Source organism: Vigna radiata, chromosome 10 (genome assembly GCF_000741045.1).
Source record: "Vigna radiata var. radiata cultivar VC1973A chromosome 10, Vradiata_ver6, whole genome shotgun sequence".
Classification (NCBI taxonomy): Eukaryota; Viridiplantae; Streptophyta; class Magnoliopsida; order Fabales; family Fabaceae; genus Vigna; species Vigna radiata.
Window position 1 is genome coordinate 2,446,809 of NC_028360.1, and position 20,332 is coordinate 2,467,140.

The window sequence follows — 20,332 nt, forward strand, 5'->3', positions numbered from 1 at the left end:
TGAAATAAGTGTTTTGAAATATATTTTTAAATTTAAAATATTTTTTAAAATATTTAATAAAAAAAATTAATATGTCAGATTAAGTATTTCAAACATTAATTCTAACTAAAAATATATTTCGGATTAAATATTTCAAAAAATATTTTGAGTTTTGGAAAAAATTCATTTCAAAATGCTCAATTCAGAAAAAAAAAATACACGTTGATTTTTTTTATTATACTTTTAATGTAGGATAATTTGGAATTTACAAGTTTTTAAGGATGCAGAAAGAAAACCCCGCTAGTATTGTCGTTATTATATGAAGGAAGGATGCCTTTCCCGAATTAACTTTGGATATAGATGTGTTTATTTGAATCGTTACTTTTTCTCCAATTTCATACATTTTTATGTTTTAACTATACATTTTAAGAGTTCCGATAATAATAAATGGAACATAATTAATACATTTAATATAAAAGGTTAATTTATAATGTTTGAAATTTCCATTTATATATTTTAAAAAAATATTGAAACAAGAATGATAAAAAAAGTTATATTAAGTATATTTTTGACCCATTTGGATCAATAAAACCAATATTTCTTAAGGCATCGCATAATTACCGGTCGATCATATAATATAAAAATTAGAAAAGAATTTGAAATCTCCTATGACAATAAAAATTTACTGCAAATAAAAAAATTAAAAGAAAAGGTTTAACATTAATTATCTACTATTAAACAAGAAAATATGGATATCTTATGCGTTGGGCTACCGAAAAATGAAATGTAATATAAGTTGTCAAATCAATTCATTTAAGTTATCATTTAACTCTATAGTCATATACCTATATAGTCTTTAGATCTCTCATTTCGATGTATGTTCGATTCTTCCATGTGCCCCTCCTACTAGAATGTCGGGAGTCGCTCTTTGTTTGTGCTTTTTGTATCGGTGATCACTCTCCGCCCTTGTCAGTGTCCGAGAGTCACAGTATAAACAAACGTTGAAATAAAAAAATAAAATTTAAATTAATACTTATAAAGGCTTAATAGCACTAATGATCTCTATTTTCGTCATGTGCGTTCGTTTTGGTCTCTATATTTTTTTGTTCAATGTTGTTCTAAATATCGTAATTTGTGTTCAATTTAGTCCTTTTTACTAACACCGTCTAAATCGATAACGGCCAGATCTCCACATGTGCAATTAGAGAGTGAACTGTCATTTATGTTTTGACATTAGAGCTGTCAAAACGGGTAACCCGGCTCGACCCGGCCCGACCCACCACGGGTTGGTCACTTAGTGAGCCAACCCAACCCGGCTCATTTATTAGCGAGCCAGAAAAACTTGAACCCGACCCGACCCACCACAGGTTGGTGGGTAAACGGGTTGGTTCACTAGCACATTTAATTATATTTTTTAAAATAAAAAAATACAAACTTTCTGTAATTTAAATTTAAACAATTTTCACTCCAAAAAAATTATGTTAAAGACAATTCAAAATAATAATAAAAAGTACAATATATCCAAATGTCATTCAAAAACAAACACAAAATACATACAAATAAGTTTCTTATATTCATCATTTTTTATTTTTGTTGTAACCCATGACCTTTGTTCTTGTTGTCTCCAAATTCACTAATAAAGATTTTCTTAATATCAGAATAATTCCGACAATCAATAAAAAAATATTAGTAAAAAAAAAGAAAATCAGTACTCAACAACATCAACAAAAAAAATAACAGTTTAATCTGTAACATAATTTCCCAAATTCAAAGATATCAAAAAGAGCTCGTTCAAATAATGTATACTCAAATTGTTTAAATAAAATGAACAAAATCTGATACAAGCATGTCAGAACATAAAAAAATCATTCCATGTCTTCAAATCCCCCAGAACAAAAAACAAATTCTCAAACCCCTATTTTTGTCATTATAGGGTTTTTGAAAAAAAAAAGAGAAGTGAGAAAACAAAAATGTGGATAAAAGAGAAGAAAAAAGGAAGGGTGTTTTACCTGCTCCGTGAAGAATTTCAGTGAAGTGAGGGTGAGAGCACCGTCAAATGAGAGCAAGTACCGTGAGAGTGATTTGTGAGAGCAGAGGTTACGTTTTAGGTATACATAGTGAGTGAAGAAATTATTTTATTTTTTAGGGTTTCATAAATAAAATAATAAATTAAAAAAATAAAATTAGGTAGGTGGGTTGGTGGGCCAACCTGGCTCACCACGGGTTCAACCCGCATGAGCCGGGTCTAAATGAGCCGGGTTGAAATCTGACCCGCATATAAGTGGGTTGTATTTTTCAAACCCAACCCGGCCCAAACCCATGACGGCCCGGGTTGGCTCGCGGGTTGTGACCCATTTTGACGGTTCTATCTGACATGGACTAGATCAGTCATCATCATAGGGACCACATTCGGAAATAATTAACAAAAATAAGGACTAGATTGAACAACCTTCATTCATTACAAAACACAAAGCCACATCACCATTGTCTTCAACCTTCAGCCCAACCAGAAATGAAACCCTACTTTCTTTCTAAAAATCTAACCCTAGCGCCACCACACCTAAACCTAGGCCACCACTGCAATCACCACAAACCTGCAAACGAAAATTCTAAAAATCATAGAGTGACCAAAAATTCATAGACAAACTCAACCAAGATAGTGAGAATTATAGCCCCAGAGACTCCAAAAACTTTCATATAGAGTGATCAAAATCACATTCACACACCCTTTTTTATCAAAACCATGTCAATGGTTTCAATCACAACATCAACAACTCTAACTTTACAATTGAAGAGAACCAACAAGGAAAAAAGAGGAAAATTGGACATTGTTCACATACTTGGGTTAGTAAAGGAGAACCCATTTATTGCAACAACAAGAAGAAGATTGGAAAGGAGACATGGCTCATCAACCACCAAGATTGAGAACAAGATTGGCTAACCATGAACCTCACTTTCGCTTTCACTGAAGTAAAGTAAAAAACCCTAACCCTAATTTCACTCTCCACTGTTGTCAAAAATTGGGTTCCATTAAATAAATCACATTTCTTTCAAAATTCACCTCAATGTGGCTAAAGGACTTCATGTGGGCCGTTAAATGCCACATCAACACTATTCTACATAGCTGGACTGTCTACCGTTAACGATTTAAACGACGTTTGTAAAAAGGACTAAATTGAATGAAATTTACATTCTTTAGGACAACATTGAATAAAAAAAAATATGAGGACCAAAACGAAAGCACGTGACGAAAATAGGGACCATTAGTGCTATTAAACCTACTTATAAACGTATAATATGAAAAGTTTAATTATATTCAATCCATAAATTCTACACAACAATAAAATACTAAAAAAATGTTATGGATGAGATAAATCTTCTCACACTTTGACTCTTTGCATACTACGGGTTATACCAGACACATCCATGCAATGCAAGTTGACAAACTTAAATATTTAATATATTTATTTATTTTGTTATAATGGACCATGAATTGACCTGGTAACGTGTCCTACGTTATCATTAACTTCAAATAATTTTTAACAAAAATATAATTAAACAAACAGAAAAAAAAAATGAAAATTTCACCTTAACATAATAATACTAAAAAAAAATATCTAGCCTGTGATAATAACTCTAGTACAAATTATTTTTCGTACAAAAGACACAATTGTCAAAGATAATGTCTTCAAGCTAAATCACATGTCTGTGAACAAATAACTTTAATGATGTAATTTGTCCTTTAACTGTAATAGTTTTTGAGACATTTCTGTAAGAGAATTTGGTAACAAAGGCTAACCCTATAGGGATAAAATTTTGTTTAGAAGTTGGCGGAACACCATTGAAGGCAATTGTTGCAGATGAAGTTGGGAAGGTGAGATTTAGCGATGGAAGGAGATGGGTTAAAAAGAAAGGAAGTAAAGTAGTAGTAAGAAAACGAATATTTGAAGTTTCGTTGGTGACATAGGACGTATGATTCTTGGTGTTTCGGTTTGGTTTGGAGGTTCTTTAAAACATTTCAAGTTGTCTTCAAGACCGGACGGATTTTAAAAACTGAACAAATTCGTTGAAAGTCGGACGGTCACCTAGGTCTCTTCATACTCCAAGTTTGCTCGTTCTCTCTCTTTCTTCTCCATTATCGATCAAAGGCATTCCGACGTTCAAGTCAATAAAAATGATCGAACGGATGTATATGGTGTGTATAATGTGCAAAGTGGTCTGAAATCATACCTGAGACCTTTACTTATACCACTTGTACTGGGCTTTTACCTTTCGTTGGCCTAATGACGATCCAATCACATCTTAATCTCCATTAGGGACTTTAATGGACTATTATCATTTATTTATAATTTAATCATGTGGTCGGTCAGAGTGGTTGGTCAGCCTGGCCTAATTGTGTGCAAGAAATCATACGAATACTAGTACAATTAGTATGGAATAGGATAATAACATATTAATAACTTTTTTTTAACAATTGAATACGTGACATTACTTTATACATATATTTAAAATTATTTTTTAAAAAATATTTAAAATGAATCAACTACAAATTATTGTTAAAAAAAATTATAAAACAAAAAAAATTGTTAAAAACTTTCTCTGTAAAAAAAATTTCTCCATTAACCTTGATTGTTTTGATAATGATTAGACGAATCTATCGAAGGGTAATAATGATTGGAAGAGCAATCACTTCATTTAGGACTTTGAGGCACCTAATACCTAACTTTTCTAACCTATTGGTCTGAGGGCCACCCATTTGGCACAATTGGCACCCCGACACCTATCCCTTCCTCAAAAGCATAAGGACCCATCTTAATACCTTCACGTTTACACGAACACCAACTTCTCGGATAATTCATACTTACCCAAACGGAAAGCAACCCTAATCATGGCCGTTTCAAGACAAATTTCATGTCACTTTCACAAACAAATCAACTTCCCATCCACGGACCTCTCTCCCCACGCACTTTCTACCATCATTTTTTCAACCATTACAAAGTTTTACTCTCAAAATTTTAGTTTTCTTTCTCTTCCAAATTTTAAAAGTAAATACATATAATTTTTCTAACTTAATTATGTTAATTTTATATAGTATGTCAAATAGTGTTTTAAATTGGTGTTTAAGTTGTTTTGACAAGTTCCAATTTAAAGGTTAGTCTGAAATAGGACAACCATATTTAATCCAAAACTTTTAAAAAATAGTTTAAGGCTTTTAGTTTGAAAACAAAAGAAAACTCATGTATGTTAAAGTTTGATTTGTGGTAGTATATATATAGCAGTGTCTGTTTCTGGTTTTCTCATACTCAACCACTCCCACATTTTGTTGGGTAATTTGTGTGCAGTTTAGCATTCCATAAGCTAGTGTATTAGTGAAGTTTAATTAGTTTTATTATGTGAGTAGTTTAGTTTTAAATGCTGAACCAAGAATAAATAGAAACAACATCACAAATTTTATAGTGTTGGGGCATCTAAAGTTCTTGACCTTAGAGTTTTTTGTTTTGCTTGTATGCACGAGACACATCACCAAACACCAACCAAGACTGCACCAACATAGAAAAGCCAATCTGCAAAGGCTCTTAACCATGGACGGAGATTCATAAAGCAAACCTAAACCATGCTAAAGCTTAATTTGACAAGGACTCCTGTCCACAGTTTTGCTACAAAACAAAACCAGGAATTAAGTGGCTTCCTAAGGCCAACTAGTATGATTGGCAATAAATGTAAAAACTCGCTTTCTCTCATTTAACTCCATAATCTGGCAATATTTTGTCTGTATTAGGCTACGTCTATTGACCCTTATCTTCTCTGTCATGGAAAATCTATACATTATTAAATCATTCCCATTTCATCTTATCTCTTCTCTTATCTAACCAAATCACTCACACAGATTACAAACTTTCACTGTACAATATATATAGCTTATTCACTGCTTCTATTAAAGGGTTTAGCAAGATGTTAAGGACTCAATATACACGATTACAAGCTAAGAAGACAGTTCCTTCATTGCCCTTTGATAACTTGTGCAGAGTATTAGCATTTGACTCAGCGATCAACAGTGTGCAGAAAAAAGACACTGCCCCTTTACCCTATTAACTTTGCTATCAACTATGTCAATCAGACACTATCCGATCATATTTTGTATGAGTTCATCGATCTTCAATATTTAGCCACCTAATTTAGAAAGCAACCTGAGAATAATGACACGGGATAAGAATTTTCTTGTCAACAGATCCAAACAACAAAAGAGAATAGGTCCACTGTTGACAGAAACATCAGTCCTTCCATAACAAAGTAACCTCCAATTTAGCTGGAACATACAATCAAACAATATAATATCTTATTCTTGCCACCGTTGATTTTTGGCAGCCACTGCGTGGGAGTAGCTCAGCTGAATGATCAGTGATGTGCCATCCGAGTTGTATTTACCCCCTTTTCTTCAATCAAGTCCCGAAGAAATAGTTAACTTCTAGCATATATATAATAATGATGTGCATATATGGACCTTGTTTTGTGTCTGTTTCTAAGTTGTTGTTGACCTTCTTTTCTTGTCACTTTTATTTCTTGAGATCAACAACCATTGAACCAAAGCTCTTAAAATATATGAATGTTCTTTAGTTATTATTGATGATTACTTTCTCTTCTAAAACAAAGGCAAATCAGCAAGGTGCTGTGTTATTGCCACAGTTAAAATGTTAAATTTCAATTACTGGAACAGCCACTTACATCAAAATATTCCTGATCAATTCATTCCTCTATAGAACCTGCAGATTTTCTTTTACCTGACAGAGTGAGTCATTAACTCTTACAGATGAAATTCACCATATAAGTTTCTTAACATGTATAATTCATCAAGTAAATAATCTTTGCTTCAATAGATACTTTTGTAAATAAATTTAATCTATTTCATATATTTAAAATCAACTCATACATTTGAACTTTCGCATAAACTCTTCCATCTAATTTATCTGAAAGCTGGGACGATTAGTTGATTTAATTTATGCAGAAACTACATTAATTTTTTCTTCTTCTATACAGACAGGAAATTGGTTTTGTTCAATGTCATTCATTAACTTGAGAACTATTGTGGCCGACTGAACATACATTGCAAGGACTAATATCATATAACACGCTATATATTTGAGGGCTAATTTGGCTATTTTATTTTCTTCCCTGGTTTGGTTATAAAAAAGCAACAGATACGTGTGCTTGTGAGGGTGACAAATGACAAGCAATCAGTTCCTTCTACAAACAAAATAGTATATGGCCGATAGATAGGCTACAAGTAAACGAAGGAAGCAAGATCATTTCTTCCTACTTAACAAAAGATAGAAAGAGCCACACGGTATCTTATCCCATAGGACACCATGATCCTTCCATTAGAAGTTGCAATAACGTGATAGAAATGGTTTTGAGATACTTTCTTTTATGGCTAGCTATATATTCTGCACCTGATCCCCCCTCACCGGACTTTTAAATCACATAATTCTTTTTTATTTGTTCGTGGCAAACAGATTGTGTATCCAATTCCAAATTCACCCATAAAATACTTCCTTTCTCACTACTCACATGATGGAGGGAGATGAGAATATTCAAGCATCAAAGGGAAAAAATGTTGAAAGCTTCTCTAGCTTGGAGGCACCAAGGAAGAAAAACAAGAAGATAGAAAACAAGAGGAGGTTCAGTGATGAACAGATAAGGTCACTAGAATGCATATTTGAGACAGAGTCAAAGCTTGAGCCAAGGAAGAAGATGCAACTGGCAAGAGATCTTGGCCTGCAGCCTCGCCAAGTTGCCATATGGTTTCAAAACAGAAGAGCGAGGTGGAAATCAAAACGCATAGAGCAAGAATACAGGAAACTGAAGGATGAATATGACAATTTAGCATGTAGGTTTGAGTCCCTAAAGAAAGAGAAGGAGTCTTTGCAAGTAGAGGTAAGTTTCTGGTTGTTGTTCTGACAAGATTACTTGTTAGTTCTTACTGTTGATTCTCTCAACAAAGCATGCGACCCTTAACTTAGTTATTTGTTCCTCAAACAGTTGCAGAAGCTAAGTGATTTGGTGGTGTCATCACATGATGGTGGAAGGGAAGACAAGGGTGCCAAAGAACACAGCATAGAGGATGGTGGTTCAGGAAGTGGATACAGCAGTTGGAAGCCTGAAGCAAAACCAAGGTTTTCAAATGAGGGTTTGGAAGATAGAGTAGGTGTGTATTCAGATGATCAAAATGAGAATAGCATCATGAGGAGTGAGAAATCTGAGGACAAAGGACACCAACTTCTCAGAATGGATGATAATGATCACGCTGAGATGCCATTAGCATCACTTGAAAAATGGTACAGTAGTGTGGACCCTAATGGCATCTTGGACCAGTCATGTAGCAGCTCTCAGTGGTTAGATTTCTGGACTTAAGAAAGTGAACAACACTCTGTTTTCCATGTATGATGTTTGTTTCCTCCGACAAGGAACAAAGATTGCTTCATACTTGGCTGGAAGATCTTGTGCTGCCAACTGGTCAAAACTCAAAATTCCAGCCTTGAAGAATGTCGAATAGGCCAAGAAACTGGAAGAAAGTTTTGTAGGCTTGATTTGATAGGGAGAGAATTAAGCTAGCCTCACCAAATTCAATTGTGTAGAGATTTGGAAAAGGAAATAATGTGAAATGATGTCTCTGTTTGTTCATGCTTGCATGCCTTTCCCATCCCTTTGCGTGTGTGTGTGTGCGCGTCTTCTTTCTTCCTTTTCCTTTTCCCACTAAATATTCTTAAGGGGACCTCTCTTTCATCACTTTAGCTTATTCCAAGTGCGATCTCTACAGGAACAGAAACAAAACGAATGAACCGTGTCAATAAGAAATTGCTCCAATTCATGAAGCAGGTTCAATTTCTTAGCTTTTCCAAAGGACTTATTTCCATGGTAAAAGGAGAGTGATATGCTATCTCAACTAAGTAGAAAAACCTGTTTGAGGAATGGATTATAATGGTTAGAATGTCTGCATAAACATCGTCTCACAAAATCCATGTTTTTTATTAGAGTAATATAATTAGATCATGTACCATAATAAATTGCTAATAGTAGATCACGCAACCAACGCAACATTCTTAAATGCTGGAGGAGAAATACAGGTCCTGAAAGGGAATTCAGTTCTTAGTTCTTATGATTTCACTTGTTAGTTTTCTTGCTTAAAGTGAGTTCAGCAACATATATTCTGCTAAAACACCAGAATGTTGATTGAGTACTTTAAACATAAAATAGTTGAAATATAAAAAGTAATAATTACATTCAGATCGTATTTATTAAATTAGAAGATTAGAAGAGTGTCCCTACATTTGAATGGATCAGAACTACACCTCAGACTCATCTCTTATCCTACCCCATATAAACAACCATCATCTTAGCGATATCATAAATGCACAGACATCAAATATGAAGTGAAAATAATGAGTGTGAATTAGACATTACGATAAGTTCCCATCTTCAATCAAACATCACTTAGCAAACATTTTCTTCAAACTATCTATTTTATTATAAAAAAAGTTAACTGGGCCTTGATAAATGTATGTATGCATGAATATCAACTTCACGTGATTCTTTTCACATTTGTCGTTGAACTGTGTTCTATCAAAGAATGATATATAATGAATAGAATAAATAAATGTATTTAAATATATATAAAACATGTAAAAGTTACAACAAACAAGACAGTTTGGCCGAGTGGTCTAAGGCGCCAGATTTAGGCTCTGGTCCGAAAGGGCGTGGGTTCAAATCCCACAGCTGTCAATATTTTTGAGTGACTTTTTTGTTTTTCTAAATTGATCCATAAGGAAATCGAAATTCAATGGTTACCACACACAAAACATCAACTGATATTAAACTGGTCTCTGTCTGATTCTTCTATCAGTGTTTCATATTTTCACTCACCCTTCATCAATGGCACTCTCAGTTTGCAGTGTTGGCCCCTGGAATCTTAACCCCAAAACATTATCAACACCATCTTTCTCCTTCAAGTCTCTGAAATTCCCTCCCTTTTGGCCAACCCAAAAGGTAAAACAATCCTTTTGTGGCATGTGTGAGTGGGAAGGTAGCTTCAAATTTCAATGGTTGATTGTGGCAGGTGAAGATGGGTCCTCTGAGTGTGTCTCCCATGGGGTTCGGAACTTGGGCATGGGGCAATCAGTTTCTCTGGGGGTACCAGGAATCCATGGATAATGAGCTCCAACAAATCTTCAACATGGCTCTGGACTACGACATCAATCTCTTTGACACTGCTGATTCTTATGGCACTGGAAGGTTAAACGGTCAGAGTGAGAAGCTTCTGGGGAGGTTCATTCGAGAGTTTCAAGGTTCATCTCACATTCCTTTCCAACTTTCAGTTACTTTATTATATATTCTGTTGTGGGTTTGAGTGCATGTGTAAATAAATAACTCATTGTTACTTCCCCGCCTAAATGGCCTTGTTGTTTGATTTATGTTAATTCTCTGCCTCATAATTATCATGATGTAATCTGTAAAACTTTTTACACTGTAACCATTGAACTTTTTATACATGATGGTTTGTAATTGAATGATAGCATATAAAATCTTTACATTACAAGTGTGCCTGTGTGTGTATTATATATATGGTGATTCTTTTATTCACATCTGTTGACCATATTGAATGTAAGACTTCCTTAGAGAAAAAGGGGAGCAAGCGTGACATAGTAATTGCTACAAAGTTTGCTGCATATCCATGGCGCCTTACACCAGGGCAGTTTGTGAATGCTTGCAGGTATTTGTTTTGTGTCTATCAAATACTTCGTCAACGTTCCCATCTCCCATGACCAATATTTGCTTTATGTGTCTTTCCCTTTTTGCGTATGATTTTAAATTTGGATGAAACAAACTTTCAGGGCGTCACTAGATAGAATGCAAATTGAGCAAATTGGGATAGGACAACTACATTGGTCAACTGCAAATTATGCTCCATTGCAGGAATTAGCTCTTTGGGATGGTTTAGTGGCAATGTATGAGAAGGTTACGATAATTCAAGTTTAATAGCAATATTATCGGTATATTAATTAAGACCTTGAGTGAAACACTGTTTAAGGACTAGGCTGAAGGGTAACTTGTAAACGCGTTCTGCTATCTAAACTTCATAACTGATGTTTGCAACGCTACGTAGGTAGCATAAACCTGTAAGGGGAGGAAGGAAACCATTTCCTTCTAATGCACAATGTGGATAAGGTCATTCAGAGTGCTTTTGATTATACATTCTTTTTCAGTTTTAGATCCTCATATTTAAACATTGACTTCAATGGTTATTACATCGTCAAGAAAATTAATTCAAATTTCTTGAATGATCCAAATTTCTGTACTGATATATATGTTGTCGTTTAGGGTTTGGTTAAAGGTGTTGGAGTAAGTAATTACGGACCAAAGCAGCTTCTAAAGATACATGATTATCTGAAAGACCGTGGAGTCCCCTTATGCTCAGCCCAGGTATGAAGTTATGTGTAAATGTAATTTAGCATGATCTGATCAAATTCAGACATTCTTGAGACTCTTAAAAGAAAAATGGAAAAATAAAAAAAGTCAGAGGAAAGGTACGTGTAATGAAACTAATGGCCATAATTAGTATTTTGCTTTCTTGTGTTCTGAGAGAGAATCTGTGAAATAAACATGAGTTGCCTGAATAACTCCAAGCGGTTATGAATGACTAGACACCAACCAGTAATTATTACTCTTTACTGGTATTGTGTTAGTAATCTTGTTGATGATTTCAATGTTTCAGGTGCAGTTTTCTTTGCTGAGCACGGGGCAAGATCAACTAGAGATCAAGAGTATATGTGACTCTCTGGGTGTCCGTATGATTGCTTATAGTCCTCTGGGACTTGGAATGCTTACTGGGAAATACTCACCATCTAAACTTCCAAGTGGGCCAAGGTATGTTGATATTTAAGGAAATACTTTAGGGGGATAAAGGGTGAATAATTTTGTATCACAATGCATTATTATCTTGTAGAATATTTTAGTAATTAACCACATTTCACAGGGCGTTGCTATTTAAGCAAATACTTCCTGGACTAGATCCTTTATTGAGTTCCCTGAGAGATATTGCAAATAAACGGCGGAAAACCATGTCACAAGTAATCAGTTTCCCATTTTAGTTTTCTCTTTATGCTGCCAATTTCTCGTAGATATCTTGTGAATGTCTCTTAGTAGTAAAAGATGCATCGCAGGATTGCTAACTAAAAGCAAGTTGAATGTTTGATCATGGATCTTTTAAGAAAGATAATGATGTGTGTATCACTCGTTTTTGTTAGATTTCATTTTCTCACATGTATTTGAGTAGGAAGCACAACAACTACCAAAATCTAAGCTAGTTTTATCGCTTTTGCAAAGCTGGATCCTCTTAGCCTGGCCAATCTTTTGCATAAAAAAATTTATTCCATCTTTGTAGTCATATTATTCATGCTGTAAGCATCTTTCTTCGGTTTTTAAACAATATTTCTTGTACACTGTGACCTCTGTGCTCGTTCCTGTGCTCCAGATCGATCAATAATAAACTCTGCATAACAGGAGACCAAGATCTTTTTTATTCAAGGAAGCTTGTACATCAGATATTATTCCGTTGAAGGATTTATGAAATATTAGTGTCATTGATATCTGGATTGAGAAAGGGACTACAGCATCTTAAAAGAAAATTTTAGTATAGTTCAATAACTTTGAGTGTTGCTTTTCAATCATATTTAAAGTTTCACCTTAGTAAAATGTAATACATTTAGTAAGATGTATATTACCATGGTAAAACTTTAAATGTGATTAGAAAACCGTACACTGTAGAAGTCATCTCATACATCTTATCCACATAAAACATGAGAACTAATGTTGCTTCATTATCAAGATCAACTACCTAGAAGCAAACTTTTAATATCACATTCATGTTTTTAAAGGTCGTACTTCCCTACGCAGCTTACTTTTTTAAAGGTTATATATAAAGTAGTAGCCTTTTACAGAACCACCGACCAACCCACTTAATTTTCCTTGTCTTAGGTGCGTGGAAAATGACAATGCTGACCGTCTACTTGACCTTCCCGGAACAGCATATCTTATCACCATCTCATTCTTTCATTTATCATGTCAGGTAGCCATAAATTGGTGCATTTGCAAAGGTACAGTTCCAATTCCTGGAGTCAAATCAATTAAACAAGCGGAGGAAAATTTGGGTGCTCTCGGTTGGCGCCTATCCTCAGACGACTTGCTTCGTTTGGATTATGCAGCAAACGAATCACCTCGAAGAATGATCCAAAACATTTTCCAAACCAGGTAGGTACACATTCTTTTACTTTTAACGTTAAAAAGACAAATCACATAACACACAAACAAAAGAGGTTGCAATGATACAAGTGTTTTACGTGATTTGGTATTCATAACAGATAAAATATGAAGCTAGACCTCAGCACAAGCTTACTTCCAGTCACTGAAGGTCACATTTCTTTATCATCTGGTATCAAGAAAGGGGAGGAGCGGCTAATGGATCCGTTTCATTTTTACTTGTCCAGGAGAATTGCCAACTGATTAACCTGATTGAGGATGCCATACTATCACTTAGGTTCTTGTTATTGGCCATTAAAATACGGAAGTAAGAAGCCACGATGCCACATCTACTTTTGGACAGTCACGTCATATAGCATTGCTTTGTATTTTCTTTGTTAAAAATCATACTGACTTACAAAATAATTGTTCAATGCACATAATAAACTAGGCTTTCAATGAAGACCAGCAGCCACGCTCATACTGAGAAACAGCGTCGTCTCCGTCAATATTTTTTTAATCCTCCAACCGCAAGCCCAAAATAAAAAGAAACTCATTACGCTTCTAAGGGCATTCGAGTTAAATTAAAGAAAAGGATTTAAGAAATCACAATTACGGTAATGATGTATGACGAGTTATGTGAAAAAGAAATTATGGAGTCAAAATTACGGGCCTGACCTTCCACGACTTATAATGGAAATAAAAGGAATTAAGTAATAAAAAAAATAGTCAGGGAAACATCGACTTCAAACGCATTATTGTCAAAAACAAAATTGTATCACCATCAGACGGAACTGTAGAATGATTCATAACAACGAGTCTCAAACTGAAAACAAGAATCATGCGTAAGTACGATCCTAAGAAGCTAATGGAAAAATTGTCAGGTTTACACCATATCCAGTAATCCATAACATGTTTGCATCTTGCTGTGAGAACAGTTTACTTGATCTTCTTCTTTGGCCTCAACTGCAATACAAAAGTAAAAGCCTCAGATAACACGATATTTCATTCCATAAAATTTTAGTGAGATATGGCACTAAAAAATTATTATACCTGGTTGCTGTGTCCACACTTCTTTTTCCTGCAGTTCACAGCACGAGGGTGTAAACGTGCGTAACACCTGCAAAGCATAGTGATTTATGAGCATAATGGCTGTGAATGGACATTAGTCATCGTCATGGACACTTAACATGAATGAGTTAAGCCAATGTATATAACGTAGGCTTTCTAATACTTGTATTCCAACATGCATCCCTTGGTTCTCAAAAGAACCAGAGTTTTGCTGTGAATACTACTAAGACATTTTTTAAGAATATATTGTTTTACATTTGATTTCCAGCAAATGGGAATTCAACACCAACTTACTAAAACAGAAGTAACCCAGAAGAAAACACTTTGATGCTTTTTAAAGTGCACTTAATTTGAAGCGCGCAACCTATTAATATCCAATTCATTTTATAAAAATGAAGTTCGAGTCCAAGAGAACATTTTTTGGTTCCCAACAGGAAATATGATTTGATGCATTGAATTGTATCTTCTCAATCCAAATTACAAACAAGTTCCATAAAATAATTAATCTGTAAAGGAAATTGTCCTTTGATTCAGGAGTGCCGAAGCAAGTTAAGCAATTATTCAAAAGACATTTTCTCTACGAATGTCTGGTGCTATAAAAAAGATAGCTGCTCATAGCCTAATACGCATCAAGGTTTCAATGCATCTAATGAAGTCAAAGGTAAAAGGGACTTAGACTTGGCTTGGATGGGGGAAATAAGCGGAAAGAAGATAAAGGGGAGGAATATTATGAATATGTGGGTATTCTCTGGTACATAAATCCCCTTATCCATCGCAGTGATTGATCAAGAATGAGTGGATGTGGGACAAGAGTAGACAAATAAAAGGGTTAAAATCAACCGACATGCAAGTGGTGAGTGGGAACATGGTACAAGGAACAAGACATGCGAGTGGTGAGTGGGAACATGGTATAAGGAACAAAACATAGATCTTCGACAAAGTGGCTGAGTAGTGAGCCAAAAGACCTTCGCACAGGGATTTCCAGATACATGCAGCTAAGAGAAAACAACAACCTGATGTTGCCATACATTTTTCATACAGACATCCAGTGTAGACAAGCACATCATTCAGCATTCAGCATTTATATCTGAAATCAGTACACTGCTTGCAGACAGATTAGACTTGCAACATTGAGTTTCATGTGACTTTCTTAAACAATATAAAAAGTTTTTTTGTGCTTGGACTATACTTCATACAAAAACATATTTCAAATTAAGAACAATATTTCAAATTAAGATCCAATACGAGGATGTGTAAACTTACTTGCGGCAGATCATCTTATCCTGGTTATACTTCCTGGCCAATGCCATCAAAGATGGCTCAATAATACCACCACGAAGCCTTAAAACAAGATGCAATGTTGACTCTGCCAAAATAGAGAAACCAACACAATGATAAGTCTCACAATTTATACTAAAGTATTTGAGCATAATTAACAATACTTGAGGCATGCTCTTTCTCAGCCAAGCAGCACGAAAGTGCTTGGAGTCGGACACGATAAAGTAAAAAGTACCTAATTGTAATATTCATAAAAATTGTTATGTGAATTCTTATCAATTTAAAAACTACAGATTTCCACCTCAAAAACCTATACACGTATATGGCTAAATACAATTCACACAATCTATCTAAAAAACCAAATCAAACAATTACCGCATTCAAAACATTAGAGCAATTAACAAGGCCAAACGACATGGAATTTCAAAATTGAGATTTTGCATACCTTTTTGGATGTTGTAATCGGCGAGAGTACGACCATCCTCCAGCTGTTTCCCGGCAAAGATCAACCTCTGCTGGTCCGGGGGAATTCCTGGAAAGAGATAAACAGAACCAGTCAAAACAAAAACGAATAAGAGAGAGAGAACGACTAATCAATGGTTCCGTTTCGATTAAACAGCACCTTCTTTGTCCTGAATCTTTGTTTTGACATTATCAATGGTGTCACTTGACTCCACCTCAAGGGTGATGGTCTTCCCCGTTAGGGTTTTCACGAAGATCTGCATCTTTTCTGGTCTTCCCAAACTGCTATTAGGGTTTCTGGCTGGGTTGTACGTAATATTTATATAGAAGCCGTAAGAGTTTTAGGGTTTTCAGAACCAAGGGTGTGTTTGGTTAGCCGGATTATGTTATTCCAGACCTATTTCTTTATTCTTTTTCCTTTGCAAAGGTTTATTCCCCTTATGATATTAGAGGCTAAGAATATATGCTTAAATGATTTTCTATTATAGTTTCGAAGTATATGGATTTTAATATTTTAAAATATACTCAAACATCACATATCTGAGTTGTTAAAATTTAGTGAAACTCTGCCTCAATTATGTACATCAAATTTTTAGACTGCACAAAAATAATAACGAAATATACTTTTGTAACTAAATTTCCTTATAACTTAATTTATTTAGTTTAAATACGTGAAAGGTCACTACTCACTAGTTCATCCATATAATAAAAAATGAACACATTTTATGTCATTCGAGTTAATATATTAACCGTAAAGATTTAAAAATTAACTAAAATTAGAATTATTTTTTAAAAAAAAATTGAATATTTAATTATTAAAATATAAAATTTATAAATAAAAAATTATTTAGTCAAAATTTATTTATAAAGATCATTATTTTTTAATTTTTATTTTATTCATTTTAAGATTGTAACCAATTTTTTTTTTTTTGAAGTTTAAAGTTAATCACAAGAGTCTTGATGTAAAGCACAACAATTATATTCTTTAAAAAAAATTCATCAAACTATGTTCATTTTTTATTATTCTCTTGAATTATTTAAAAGTTTTATATATGTTATTTAAATATCACACAAGACTCCAAAAGATGTAAGGTGAATATTTATTCTTTTAAGAACTTTAGAGAATATTTAAATTTGATATAAGTTTTTTTTTTATTAAATGTGAATGGAGGTGTTATCCCTCGAATTGTGATGGGATGACGATCCAAAAAAGAGACATTTTGGAAAAAGAAATTTGGAGTCGTCACTCTAGTTTATTTTGAAAAACTATCGAAAAATCATGAAGAAGGACACGGCCTACGAAAACTAGATTCTAGGTTCGAGAGTCGGTCACGCGAATGTGATGTAGTTTTCAAAATGTTTAATTATCCCAAGAAAGACACTCTAAAGAAACAAATATATTTTTTAGTTTTTTAGGCCTGACAACGATTGACCTTGCTCCTACGTGAGAATGAGAAATCAGGGTTACGTAGTTCTTTTGAAACTGTTTGAAAAGTTCTTTTGAAACTGTTTGAAAAGTTCTTTTGAGAAATTGTTTGGAAATTTTTTTTGGAAAGTTATTATGGATTATTTTCGATTTTTGGGAAGTGAATCTGACAAGGACTGACCTTGCTCCTACGTATCTCCACTCTTTATTTGTAAATGTATATGTTTTTAGTTTTTGAAGATTTTCTATTTTCTAGTATTTTTAGCATGGTTATGGAAAAGAAGGTAATGAGTACTAGGCCGGCGTAGACAGTCACACGAGTACTCATAGCTTTGGAACATTATTTTTGTTATTTTTATTTATTTCAAAAAAAAAAGAAAGATATTGATCACTAGGACGATACAAACTATCACAAGAGTGCTCATATCTTTAAAACATTACTTTTTTTATTTTTATTTATTTAAAAAAAAGAAAGATATTGAGCACTAGAACGATGCAGACGATCACACGAATGCTCATACTTTTACAAAATTGTTTTTGTTATTTTTATTTATCTGAAAAAAAAAAAAAAAGATATTGATTACTAGGACGATGCGGACGATCACAAGAGTGCTTAGACCTTTGAAACATTATTTTTGTTATTTTTATTTATTTAAAAAAAAAAAGATATTGAACACTGTAACACCTCGAATTTTAAAGAATGTCACAGTTACAAGTAAAATTTTAAAATAAAATTAATCATAATATCATTGCAAAAAAATCCAGATTAAATAAATTTTCCATAATTAACAAAAATAAATCATTGTTCCTATTAATCACAAGATAGAATTTCCAGTAAAATAATTTATTTAAAATAACCCACAATTTCCCAACTCTTTCTCAATTTGTTCGCCGTGTTGTAACGCAACTGGATTATCTGCACAATCATCTGCTCCCGTAGTAAACGATCATCGTAGGTGGAAACCACAACCACAAACATAGAGGTGAGTTAACTGAGAATCAATTCATAAACGAATAAAATAACACACACACGCTAAACATTCATCACAATAATAAAATGACAACAACCCATATACAAATATCAACATGGTTATTCATCATCGTCACAAATCAGTGGTCTATCCCCTAGTACTCTACCATACTTCCTATTCTTTAAACCAACAAGTTCACATCATCCACCCATTCGTCACCAAACCTATCCTCTTCTCGCATCCACGGCCGAAAAGAATCTCTTTCCCGCATCCACGACCGAAAGAGTCAGCAACTCAAAATCATCCTCTTCCCGCATCCATGGCCGAAGAGAATCTCTTTCCCACATCCACAGCCAAAAGAGGCATCAACACTTAATCGCTCCTCTTTCCACATCAAAAATCTACACATCCTCAATAACATATATATATTAAGCAACACTCACAAGGTTTAAACATAATTCCACAACGTTTCCAATAGCTTGTATTAACCCAATCTCTTAACGAAAACGAAAGGTCTATAACTCAATTATTAATATCAACGTTAACACACAAGATTAGAATCATCGATATCTACTCACATTAATCAGACCAACACCAAAAATCACTTTGGTCGACAAGGATATACAAAAGAACCATACCTGGTCTACCTACCCATCAACATTCCTCACTATTCAACCTACGATCACCAACACAAAGCACATATATATCCTGATGATTTGATAAATTAACCATCATCGTTTCATCAAATAACATTCACCTACTCTATTATTATTTATTAACATGCTTCCCCAATTCTCTAGAAAAGCTACCTTTAGCATGATAAAATCACGCTCATCACTCTTTTAAACCCATTCTCTTCCATGAACTTATCAATCTTTCATTGGCCGTGAGTTTCCTAATCGAGGCATACTCTTCCCTCATAGCTAAAGCCATATCTATAATTTATTTCCATATCCCATAGCTACACATTTTTTTAACTTATATACTTAAGCATTTAATGGTCGCATGATATATATATATATATATATATATATATATATATATATATATATATATATATTCTTATAAGAACCGAAACAATAGTGTGATTGCACCAAGACAAAAGTCATATAGAAAACAAAATCCAGATTAACATTCATACAATGTGTTCATGATCACCAACATCCCAAGAAACCAAAACAATAGAATGCAAACTCATATTAGAAAGAAACTCAGGTTAACTCCCCTACCTCAAAGGATCCAAGGTTTCCTCTTGGTCTTACATTGTAACCCCAAACTCTCCCTCTCAAGCTTTTCCTCCTCTCTAATGGCTTCTCGCGGTGCACAGCTTCCGCACTTTTCTCTCTTCTTTGCAGCTCTCTTTCTGATATATCCCCTAACTGCCCTCCTCCTCTATACTAAAATACTAAAATATTTGAACTCCAAAATAACTAACATCCCCTTTCTTTTCGGTCCTCTCTCTTTTATTTTTTTTTCTTTTTAAAATTCCTCCCAGAAACCTAATATTATGTTTTATTTTCATGGTTGTTATTTTCCCAAAGTACGTATGCCCTGTTACCATATAAAAACTTCTTCTGACCGTAAAATATTCCCCCAATGCCTTACCAAATTTTGCATGAATAAAAGAATAAAATAATACAAAAGGTGACCTAGTCTACACCTACCTTTTTAATATATTAATTGACGTGGCCCACCTAAAGTATGAATAAAAGAATGGTTAAATAGATTCGATGATCCCTATTTTTGTTGGTTTTCTTCAAGTAGGTCCCTATATTTTCAAAATGATCAATTTGGTCCCTGATTTGGAAAAATTAGAGCAATTAAGTCCATTCTGTTAACTTCTCCAAACGGCGTT

At 34.0% G+C, this 20,332-nt stretch overlaps 3 protein-coding genes and 1 non-coding gene across 6 annotated transcripts; 3 read left to right on the plus strand and 1 right to left on the minus strand.

Annotated features, from left to right (window-relative positions):
* Positions 1-7,170: 7,170 nt before the first annotated feature.
* On the plus strand, positions 7,171-8,658 carry LOC106774597 (homeobox-leucine zipper protein ATHB-12). The gene is made up of 2 exons (XM_014661637.2): positions 7,171-7,911; positions 8,017-8,658. Exons 1-2 carry the CDS (start codon positions 7,546-7,548, stop codon positions 8,386-8,388), a joined length of 738 nt encoding a protein of 245 aa, XP_014517123.1. The 5' UTR covers positions 7,171-7,545; the 3' UTR covers positions 8,389-8,658.
* Positions 8,659-9,624: 966 nt separating this feature from the next.
* On the plus strand, positions 9,625-13,732 carry LOC106775783 (pyridoxal reductase, chloroplastic). Of its 3 annotated transcripts, XM_014662967.2 has the most exons (9): positions 9,666-10,020; positions 10,091-10,319; positions 10,651-10,744; positions 10,866-10,989; positions 11,353-11,454; positions 11,747-11,898; positions 12,008-12,101; positions 13,100-13,281; positions 13,392-13,732. In XM_014662967.2, exons 1-9 carry the CDS (start codon positions 9,907-9,909, stop codon positions 13,393-13,395), a joined length of 1,095 nt encoding a protein of 364 aa, XP_014518453.1. In that variant the 5' UTR covers positions 9,666-9,906; the 3' UTR covers positions 13,396-13,732. The 3 variants fall into 3 exon arrangements, with proteins under 3 accessions (XP_014518455.1, XP_014518454.1, XP_014518453.1); XM_014662969.2 differs by lacking the exon at positions 13,392-13,732 and having other exon boundaries at positions 9,625-10,020; positions 13,009-13,218; XM_014662968.2 differs by lacking the exon at positions 13,392-13,732 and having other exon boundaries at positions 9,628-10,020; positions 13,100-13,285.
* On the plus strand, positions 9,677-9,756 carry TRNAL-UAG. The gene has a single exon. It is a non-coding gene; the product is annotated as a tRNA-Leu (tRNA).
* A 269-nt stretch (positions 13,733-14,001) lies between the features above and the next one.
* Positions 14,002-16,401, minus strand: LOC106775784 (ubiquitin-60S ribosomal protein L40). The gene is made up of 5 exons (XM_014662970.2): positions 16,241-16,401; positions 16,064-16,150; positions 15,604-15,706; positions 14,323-14,389; positions 14,002-14,235 (listed from the first exon to the last, which is right to left on the minus strand). The coding sequence occupies exons 1-5, from the start codon at positions 16,341-16,343 to the stop codon at positions 14,209-14,211; spliced, it is 387 nt and encodes a 128-aa protein (XP_014518456.1). The 5' UTR covers positions 16,344-16,401; the 3' UTR covers positions 14,002-14,208.
* Positions 16,402-20,332: the final 3,931 nt, after the last annotated feature.

What these genes read in the sequence shown, in the direction of transcription:
- LOC106775784 (XM_014662970.2), bottom strand. Translation starts at nt 16,343, where the DNA reads ATGCAGATCTTCGTGAAAACCCTAACGGGGAAGACCATCACCCTTGAG. An exon ending in AAAGATTCAGGACAAAGAAG is followed by an intron (nt 16,151 to 16,240) that starts GTGCTGTTTAAT and finishes ATCTCTTTCCAG; the next exon opens with GAATTCCCCCGGACCAGCAG. An exon ending in GATAAGATGATCTGCCGCAA is followed by an intron (nt 14,390 to 15,603) that starts GTAAGTTTACAC and finishes TATGCTTTGCAG; the next exon opens with GTGTTACGCACGTTTACACC.
- LOC106775783 (XM_014662968.2), top strand. Translation starts at nt 9,907, where the DNA reads ATGGCACTCTCAGTTTGCAGTGTTGGCCCCTGGAATCTTAACCCCAAA. An exon ending in GTTCATTCGAGAGTTTCAAG is followed by an intron (nt 10,320 to 10,650) that starts GTTCATCTCACA and finishes AGACTTCCTTAG; the next exon opens with AGAAAAAGGGGAGCAAGCGT. An exon ending in AAACTTCCAAGTGGGCCAAG is followed by an intron (nt 11,899 to 12,007) that starts GTATGTTGATAT and finishes CACATTTCACAG; the next exon opens with GGCGTTGCTATTTAAGCAAA.
- LOC106774597 (XM_014661637.2), top strand. Translation starts at nt 7,546, where the DNA reads ATGATGGAGGGAGATGAGAATATTCAAGCATCAAAGGGAAAAAATGTT. An exon ending in AGGAGTCTTTGCAAGTAGAG is followed by an intron (nt 7,912 to 8,016) that starts GTAAGTTTCTGG and finishes TTCCTCAAACAG; the next exon opens with TTGCAGAAGCTAAGTGATTT.